The 10,473-nt window shown below is 37.1% G+C and overlaps 1 protein-coding gene across 1 annotated transcript; it reads left to right on the forward strand.

Annotated features, from left to right (window-relative positions):
* The first annotated feature begins 32 nt into the window (after positions 1–32).
* LOC106157220 (ATP synthase lipid-binding protein, mitochondrial) lies at positions 33–7,328 on the forward strand. The gene is made up of 6 exons (XM_013532807.2): positions 33–194; positions 394–467; positions 1,025–1,096; positions 5,960–6,022; positions 6,299–6,395; positions 6,665–7,328. Exons 2-6 carry the CDS (start codon positions 426–428, stop codon positions 6,826–6,828), a joined length of 438 nt encoding a protein of 145 aa, XP_013388261.2. The 5' UTR covers positions 33–194; positions 394–425; the 3' UTR covers positions 6,829–7,328.
* The last annotated feature ends 3,145 nt before the right edge of the window (positions 7,329–10,473 follow it).

A 10,473-nucleotide genomic window follows, 5' to 3' on the forward strand; every position in this document is an offset into this window, starting at 1 on the left:
ATTCTGTGTGTTTGTGGTCAAAAGTATGATATATTTTTCTGAAGAGGAAACGATAAAGGTTATAAATTTCCAAGTTTTAGTAAAACTTCATTTTCCATTACGAGAGTTCATTTGCCGCCATCCCTCTAGTAACTATTGAGCATTATCACGCATGCGCACTTTGTAAACCAGTCAAGAGACACCGGCTCTGTGATGTAAGTAGTAAAATTTCTTGCAAAAATCCTTCGCAATCTGACAGTAGATTTGGTCATCAGTGCTATATAATACACTCAAGTGTTTTCTTCTGTATAACTTTGCATGTTTTTTTGAATGACAATTTGTATTTTTAGGTCAATGTGAAGATTTGTCGACCACAATATTTGTTGTAACCTTGTAGCGTCGTCTCTTTTTCAGAGCACGGAAAGTTTTGTAGCCTGCAACCGACCATGTACGCCTGTGCAAAGATCGCTTCTCCCTTGTCAAGGACAGTAAGTATCATTTGCCATTGTACGTGATGTTAAAATTAGTGTTTGTCATGATTTAATTTTAATAAGAAGTTTGAAAGTTAAATTCCAAAATGGCGGATGCAGCTTTTATCAATGTCGAAAACTGGGCTAAATTTATTATATCAACTTGAGGTCTTAAAATATATTTGCAGTGTTTGTTTTCCAAGTGTCTGTATGTAATGCTTAGAATACAGTCACATCGTTAAAACTTAATTCGAACAGTAGTTCAACAGATCCAGAATGCCCTAAATTGAGCTAGATTATCACGTCAAGACGTTTTGTGTGAGGGTACTTTACTAAATTGATGTGGCTCAACATATTTGATACCAGACCTTAGTGTCCTATATGTGTAAAGAACAATTTTCCCAAATGCTTATAGTTGCTTTTAATTGACTGAGTGGGTAGATAAAATATATGTTTATCACAATAATTTGGGATTTTCTGTTCTTTTGAAGATACGTTTGGTATGGATAGAACTATTGCCTATCACTAGTAGTAAAATTGTTTTAAATTGCTTTTTGCTTTTTTTTGTTTGTCAGTTGGTAAGCAGACAGAATCAGATTGTCAGACCAATCAGCACTGCCTTTACAAACACAAGGACACAGGAAACGGTAAGGGTGCATAAGAAAGTTCTGGTATCTTGTGTAAATAATGTTGGCATCTTGAAATAAAATATTCCATGATATCTCAAATATTCCCTCAGTGTTTTATTTACAATTTGGAACTAGAGAGTCAGATGACTCGCTGACACTGCAGATTACGAGTCATTTTTTATTTTCAGGAGTCAAAATTTTCCCGCCTTTTTGGAATGGGTAATTGTACCACCAGCGTTAGCGCTGGCGGTACACATGGTTTCGGTCTCGTCCGGATCGTTCCGCCGGCTCCGCCGGCTCCGCCGGACGGCTACCGTTACCGCTTCTCCTCCTAGACGGTAAGGCCCCCCATACCCATCTCATGGATTTAGGTCACCTATAATCTCAACTCGTTCCACGTAAAATTTGGGCTTTGTCGGTATTGGGGTCTGGGTGTGGCACTCATTGCAATGCACCCTTGTCCAAAAATGGCAAAATTAAATGCTAATTATCTACCCTACGGAAGGAGTTACGGGAAAAATTTCTACAGACGGCTTTCCAAAAGTCATATGTGTAGATTTCAAATATACCCTCGGATTTGACCTTTGACCTTTACTTCAAGGTCAAATGGGCCAAAATTTTCAAAAAAATGAAATTTTTTACGAAAAAAAAATTTTTTGCCCTGTTATTCAGACACCACACAGACTTAACCAATAATATTATTGGAAAGTGTTACCCTTCAGGTCATCTTTCATCTCCGTGAATTTGGGGTCAATCGGTGCATTTTCACAGGAGTAGCGGCCATAAGATACCGAAACTGAAAACTGTCTCTAATTCGGGAACCGTTAATGCTAGAGACCCATTCTTTTTTGCATTTTGTAGAGCATGTAAAGCCCAACACTGGAGGTGGTCTCGGTTTTTTTGTATTCCATACGGTTTTCGAGTTACGCTGTATCAAAAAGTACATATTGGTGGTGAAAGGAAAATGTACGGAAGCCCACTGGTGCCATATGTAGAAAAAAAAATTATCTCGAAATTTCGAGATACTATTTTGAAATTTGAACAAAAAAATTTACCACCAGCGTTAGCGCTGGCGGTACACATGGTTTCGGTCCCGTCCGGTCCGTTCCGCCGGCTCCGCCGCCATGTTACCGTTACCGCTTCTCCTCCTAGACGGTAAGGGCCCCCGTACCCATCTCATGGATTTAGGTCACCTATAATCTCAACTCATTCCACGTAAAATTTGGGCTTTGTCGGTATTGGGGTCTGGGTGTGGCACTCATTGCAATGCACCCTTGTCTAAAAATGGCAAAATTAAATGCTAATTATCTACCCTACAGAAGGAGTTACGGGAAAAATTTCTATAGACGGCTTTCCAAAAGTCATATGTGTAGATTTCAAATATACCCTCGGATTTGACCTTTGACCTTTACTTCAAGGTCAAATGGGTCAAAATTTTCAAAAAAATGAAATTTTTTACGAAAAAAAATTTTTTTGCCCTGTTATTCAGACGCCACACAGACTTAACCAATAATATTATTGGAAAGTGTTACCCTTCAGGTCATCTTTCATCTCCGTGAATTTGGGGTCAATCGGTGCATTTTCACAGGAGTAGCGGCCATAAGATACCGAAACTGAAAACTGTCTCTAATTCGGGAACCGTTAATGCTAGAGACCCATTCTTTTTTGCATTTTGTAGAGCATGTAAAGCCCAACACTGGAGGTGGTCTCGGTTTTTTTGTATTCCATACGGTTTTCGAGTTACGCTGTATCAGAAAGTACATATTGGTGGTGAAAGGAAAATGTACGGAAGCCGACTGGTGCCATATGTAGAAAAAAAAAATTATCTCGAAATTTCGAGATACTATTTTGAAATTTGAACAAAAAAAATTTTTATCTCGAAATTTCGAGATAGCATTTTGAAATTTGAACAAAAAAAAAATTATCTCGAAATTTCGAGATAGCATTTTGATATTTGAGCAAAAAAATTTATCTCGAAATTTCGAGATAGTATTTTGAAATTTGAACAAAAAAAATGCTATCTCGAAATTTCGAGATAATTTTTTTTTTCAACATATGGCACCAGTCGGCTTCCGTAAAAATGTGCAGTACGGTAATGGATAATAAATTTTGAACTCCGGAAAAATAAAACATAATGCTTGGCAAAGCAGACAACTTGTGGTCAAAAATGACATTATTTTATCAAATTTAAACTTCTGCAACTTCAGAGAACCTCCCATTTCAAGAACTTTGACCAAAATGACCTTTTCTTTATTTTAATTAATTTTTTCTGTAGGAAATTTATGGCACATTATGGTAACTCCAAAATTATAACATTTAGTCCCTTATATCTCCAAAACTGGCAGAGATAGGTCCATAGTTACTATTGAAGTTGAATAGGAAGTCATATACTGGCAATCTTACTGTGACCTTGACATTGACCTTTGACCTACTTTTCACCATGAACTGAACTTTGCAAATTTTGCTTCCCTTTTATCTCCAAAACTGGCAGAGATAAGTCCATAGTTACTATTGAAGTTGAATAGGAAGTCATATACTGGCAATCTTACTGTGACCTTGAAATTGACCTTTGACCTACTTATCACCATGAACTGAACTTTGCAAATTTTGCTTCCCTTTTATCTCCAAAACTGGCAGAGATAGGTCCATAGTTACTATTGAACTTGAATAGGAAGTCATATACTGGCAATTTTACTGTGACCTTGAAATTGACCTTTGACCTACTTTTCACCTTGAACTGAACTTTGCAAAATTTGCTTCCCTTTTATCTCCAAAACTGGCAGAGATAGGTCCATAGTTACTATTGAACTTGCATAGGAAGTCATATACTGGCAATTTTACTGTGACCTTGAAATTGACCTTTGACCTTCTTTTCACCATGAACTGAACTTTGCAAATTTTGCTTCCCTTTTATCTCCAAAACTGGCAGAGATAGGTCCATAGTTACTATTGAAGTTGAATAGGAAGTCATATACTGGCAATCTAAATGTGACCTTGAAATTGACCTTTGACCTACTTTTCACCATGAACTGAACTTTGCAAATTTTGCTTCCCTTTTATCTCCAAAACTGGCAGAGATAGGTCCATAGTTACTATTGAAGTTGAATAGGAAGTCATATACTGGCAATCTTACTGTGACCTTGAAATTGACCTTTGACCTACTTATCACCATGAACTGAACTTTGCAAATTTTGCTTCCCTTTTATCTCCAAAACTGGCAGAGATAGGTCCATAGTTACTATTGAAGTTGAATAGGAAGTCATATACTGGCAATCTTACTGTGACCTTGAAATTGACCTTTGACCTACTTTTCACCATGAACTGAACTTTGCAAATTTTGCTTCCCTTTTATCTCCAAAACTGGCAGAGATAGGTCCATAGTTACTATTGAAGTTGGATAGGAAGTCATATACTGGCAATTTACTGTGACCTTGAAATTGACCTTTGACCTACCTTACAATGAACTTAACTTTGATTGCACCATTTTTAGTTATATATATTTTTTGCATATTTTGAAAATTCTTGTTGATTGCATTTTTACAGCTTGTCAAGCACAAGACTGGTGGCTGCACCCCTTATTTTGTGTATGTTGGGGTCTATACGAATGCGCTTGCTCCAGCTGGTGGTACAATATTCGGAGGCGGTATCGCCTCTCTGATCCTCTAGTTTTAACTAGTAATGATGCGTACAACCATATATTATGTAAACAGATTGTATATGAATTGAGGTTGTTTATTTGTAATTGTTATATCCCAGACTAAAAGTATAGAATTCTATCTACAGGAACTGAAGAATACAAAAAAAAAAAAACAGCTTTTGTATAAGTGTATTCAACATATGACAACAAACACACTAATAGTCATACAACTTCAAAATGATATGGACAAAAGTATGCATTTTGATTTGTTTTTTCTAACAAAAACCGTTAAAACAAAGGATTACTAACATGATTAAACCTAAAGGTAGATATATGAACAAAAAATCACCAAGATAAACAATAAATTAAAATTGATATGGATAAACTTTGTGTTGACTAGTATGTAAAAAAATTTTCAAAAATTATATGGACATAAATGGAAAACAATTTATATAGGAGGGAATAAGATTGTCAAACACAAAAAAGTAGATAAATGAAGACAAGGAATTTCAATAGATAATTACTATGGCAATAACAAATTATATTCCAATCTGGAAAAATTATGTTTTGACTATTAAACATAAAAACACAATACTAGACATTTCACCTGTGATTTTATACACGTAGTGTAACATATTTTAACCATTTAGAGTAATCTCTGTCACCAGTTTGCGGACTAAACTGTTTTTTATGTCAAACCAATTACATTTGGATCTTAAAACACAATAAAATATTTAAATTGAATTTAAAAACCCGTATTGTGCCTATAGCAGCATTGTACTAGTAGTGTACTATCGGTGGCAAGTTGACATACTTTTTTGCAACACAACAACGATCGGAAATAGGCCTACTAGTACATGTAGGTTTTTAATCGGCAATATTACAACAATTTTGAAAGTAATTAGTTGTGGCTGTCATACATTAGGGTCAAATGACGCACTAGATCATATTTTTTTGCGTCAATTTTAGGATTCATGCGTTTTTTACGCATGACGCAGAGGTAAATAAAACACTGTTCCCTGTTATACTCTAGTCTTTAGTCTGTAGTGGTCTATCTTGCCAACCAGTCCTTTCTTTCACTGTTAATTTTGTTGATATACTGTTTGTCACAAATTTCTATAAAATCTGTGCTGAAAATTCAGTGCTATGTCACATATTCAATAACTCTTTCTTGACAGTTGGATGATGTAAGTCTATGAAATATGTATGCTGTACTTCCTCTATATTATACACTGTTGTTTCAGACACCATGCAGCACAGTCGCCACCATGAATTCGGCAGCACCATTGTCTGTGTTGGCATCCCAGGTAATAAATATTATTGAAATTGAGCGAAGTGTTTTTACTTCTTGGAGAGTTAAGTTCTAAATTGTGTCAAGAATTCAAAGTACACTAAAGAGGCATGCTTGTTAATATTTGACAAGTTTATCAGTCACTGCAAAAACTGGGGGAATGCTGGTCCTGCCAAGGTGTTTCACTGATGCCTGTCAAATTTTGCCATGCCTTTTTCCCACCTTGCTGCAAATGCTTTTTGCTCCTGCCTGTTCCATATTTTCTAAAGTGCTGTATATCCTGTTTCCATAGATCCGTAGTTTCCAGACCAGTGTATCCAGGAGAGACATTGATCAGGCCGCCAAGTACATTGGTGCTGGAGCAGCTACAGTAGGAGCAGCAGGATCAGGTACGATATGCTTAGTGGAATGCTAGAATGTGTGTCAAAGTAATTCTTGAAAGGGTGCTGACAGTCTGTGACCTTTATTGACATTCTTAATGTGTTGTAAGTGACTGATGTACAAATGACCTTAGGTGCATTGGCAAATTGAAAGAGGGGAGTTCACTGCAAGATTTCAGGTTGGAATAAAATTAAGTATTAGAATAAATTTAAAGTGTTCTACCTTTTTCTGTATTTATGATGCATATTAACACGTTCTTCATAATTTTCCTTTGTAGGTGCTGGTATCGGCAGTGTATTTGGCTCTTTAGTAATAGGATATGCAAGAAACCCATCCCTGAAACAACAGCTTTTCTCCTATGCCATTCTAGGATTTGCTATGAGTGAAGCTATGGGGCTCTTCTGTCTTATGATGGCCTTTTTGCTGCTGTATGCCTTCTAAATAAGGTGGTGATTAGGACGCTTTTCAAATGTATTCTGTTATGATAAAAAGATAATAACCTATTCTTTAGACCGAAAAGTTTGTGATTGAAGATTTTGTGTCACTGCACTATTATATTCCTAGAGACTGCAGTTAAGTTTCCAAAGAAACGACTAAGGTGTGTTAGGGGATCCCTCCAGATGACCAGCTTGATCGAGTTCTTTGTAACTACCTGTAGTTCTCCTGAAGTCACAGCATCAGACAATTATTGTTAGGGTTTGAAATGGATTTTGTTTGATATTTACGCTGAAATAAGACTTGCACCGGGTACTAAATGGAAATATTGTCATGAGGTCGACATATGTGGCCTATATACAATGGCCCGTTTCATGTGGTTTCTGAGAGGGAAAAAAAACTTGTATAGATAAAATCATAAAATGTTTGTTTGTTGCTGACTATAGATGAGGTGATTGTCGTCAGCCTATGAGAAAACGTTGCCAATAAAAGGTATGTCGAGTTAACTTTGGTCTTGTGTTTTCATTGCTGAAATTCAGACGTGATTTTCAAAGTAAATTTTAAATTTGGATATGGTAACGTGCACGGATTCATGAGCGTGGTGATCACTTTTGGTACAACTTTGTTAAGGTGGCTTGATTCTACATTCGAACGTAGATCTCTAATTATATGTTAGAATAAAGCGTAACTTGACTGCCCCTTTACCAGAGACGCTGATACCAGATATTCACAGGTATGTCTCTGCTGTGAGGAAAGTGCCCAATTCATCTGCGTCCCTGGTAAGAGTAACGTAACTGCATCACAAAAATGATTATATTACCAATTCCACCTCGGGTTGTATGTACCCTCTACCAGGGCCGCAGTTATTATTGTGGACATTTTTTTTTTTGCTGAGGCGACAGACCAAAATTAGTTTCTATTTATCTAGAGACATATCTGTGAATACATGTGAAAAGTCAATCTGCCGCACTGGTAGAGGGTAGGTGGTTTGCACGGTAGGATATCTTGAGCAACATGGCGAGGGATTTCGGTCGGTTCACCCCCAAGTTCAAAGATGTTACAATCTATTTGCAGAATGAGCTGATAATAGAGGATAGTTTCCAGTTGACCCCTGAAACTTTAAGTGGGTCTGTTTGAACCAGCGATAGGATTTCTTATCTTAGTGGGTGTTGAGGGTAATTAGAACTTTTTCATCGTGCCTTAGTAACGAATACAATGCCGAGCACAAGACGCGTACGCTGGTGTTTTTTTTTTTTAACTTGAGGAAAAAACATTATTTTGAAAGCAGTCGAACTGGGAAGGAGTGTAGGTAAATTTACCTAGGATCCAGATCTTACCCATTAAAATCGTGGGTCCATGATAAAACCGATGTTCTTAACGTATGTGATGTTTTTTTCCCCTATTGTAACCCTTGTATTCAGATTGCGTAATTCTGATATTTTGTTCTATTCCATTTACGTGAGGATTCGAGTTTGATACTGTTCATATAAGTTTCAGCTAAGAGCAAGTAGAAAATCCGTTCAAACAAGATTTGAGTTAAAAAGAACAACAGTTTAAGTATTAAAATAGGTGTCGACTAAAACGAACATGTAGACTATCGTATACCTAATGCTACGTGAACTGCATTTCGAGAGAAAACGGAAGCACGGGTTGGTGAAAAGCAATTTAACTCGAATAAAGGTGATTTCTCCGCAAAAAAATATATTCAACTAATATTTCCCTGCGGTAAACAGTACTTTCCTGACACAGTGGCGGATTTAGGGAGGGTGTCAGGTGGGTCCTGACCCCTCCCCCCCCCCCCCCCCCCTCTCTTCAATTTCTGAAAAAAAATTACACCAATGGTCTTTTCTTGAAATTACAATTTTTACTAGGTGAATCATAGTTCTAAATCACACCAAATGGCACCGGTCGCCCTCTTAAATACCAAATTTTTTGGGGGCCCTCCAGCGAGCCCCAAACCCCACGCCAAGGGGGGTAGGGTCGGCTTTGAATCTGCACCCCCCCCCCCCCTCCCGCTCAAATAATCCTGGATCCGCCCCTGTGACACTTGCCAAAAAAGTATTACTTATCCATAGGGATGTTCAACAAGAGACTTTAAAGTAAAAATCGTGCGTTTAAAATCTTACACTTTATTCCTTTTAAGTCGATCATCAGTTGTGCAATTTGAGATTTGCAAACTCCAGACCCGTCTGCTTGGCGGATTAAGGATATTTGAAGAAGACGAAACTGGAACCAATTGAATTTTAACATCATGTTAAGATCTTTTCATTTATTTCTTTACTTATTCATTTTTATTTTAGCCAAGAAGGAGATTTAATTGACGACGAAATATTGAAGAGCAATAACTCTTATCTTAGTTGTAGAGTGAAGAAATGTTCAAATTCCCTCCCATTATGGATTTTTCAAACGCAACACCGGCGAATTTAAATGCACAGTAAAAACTCCTGTTTACATTGCGTGGTTTTTTTTTTTTTTTTTTTGCTTTGTTCAGTAGCAGGAGTGTAAGTGTAGCCGGGCTTATTATTATTTTGTCAGTGATTGGGATAAATCTAGTCACAGAAATAAAACACAAGTCTCAGTTAGTTTCCAGAATCTGTATTGAACTATTTCCCCGATAAATGAAACACCTAAACGGAGTCCGCTCATACAATTATTGGGCCGTCTCTCCTTCTATCCTAGAATATAAATAACACAAAAATAGTAATTATCAAAAATACCAAGTTATGTAAGAATATTACGTAATTCAGACGTAATACGACGAACACTAATTGTCTCTTATCCATACATACAACATGAGTGGTAGGAGCCTACGTGTAACAGCATAGGTCGCATTCAATGATCTTCCCATGTTAATGTACGATCTCAACTACCGCATCTACTCTCCTCCAGCGGAGGCTATTCGTTGGGTTCGTCACTTATCACTTCAATGCAGACTAACAGTAAAACAACTACCACTATTATGATAAATCAGTGTACTAAAATACAGCGAGCACACCGCACGCGTCAAGGCAATGCCAACCTAAACACAACCGTACTAGCGTTCGCTAATGACCCGTTACAAACATGACCTGACAACTATGACATAATACCCTGAGCGCCTTTGTTCTAGCAAAAGCGGCATTATTCATTGAAATGTTAAATAAAACGCCAGTAATTCATTCCTTTTAGAGCACTGTAGGAAACAACGCACAATCTATTACTGTATTAATGTGCTAACAAAAGTAGAAAACGCCAAGTTACGATCTATAGATGTCGGTAGTGCTTAACTGCATTAACTGGAGCTAGACTTTTTAACGTACGCAAAGTCAATTTTACATACCACTATAGTAAACTTGAAACTTACTTTAACTTTAAAGTAATAATTATTTACTATGCTTATTTTCTATTCTGTTTCGCTGGCTCGTTTACTCTAATTTTCCTCCGTTTTTTTTTTTTTTTTTTTTTTTTCTTCGATGAGAAATTTACTACTGGATACTGCTCCACGTTAAAGACAAAATGCGAAATCAGCGGATGAGACTAAAAACAAAGGAATTTCAGTGACCAATAAAATATTGGTTTCGCTCATCAAGGGAATCTGGCCACCCTTGACGCCAGTAAACGCACCAAGCCCCCGGTTAGCGAACAAAAGGGCATCGGCCGCTCCCTAGACTT

The sequence above is a fragment of the Lingula anatina genome, chromosome 7 (genome assembly GCF_051362555.1).
Source record: "Lingula anatina isolate TDL-2025a chromosome 7, LinAna3.0, whole genome shotgun sequence".
In the NCBI taxonomy this organism is placed as follows: domain Eukaryota; kingdom Metazoa; phylum Brachiopoda; class Lingulata; order Lingulida; family Lingulidae; genus Lingula; species Lingula anatina.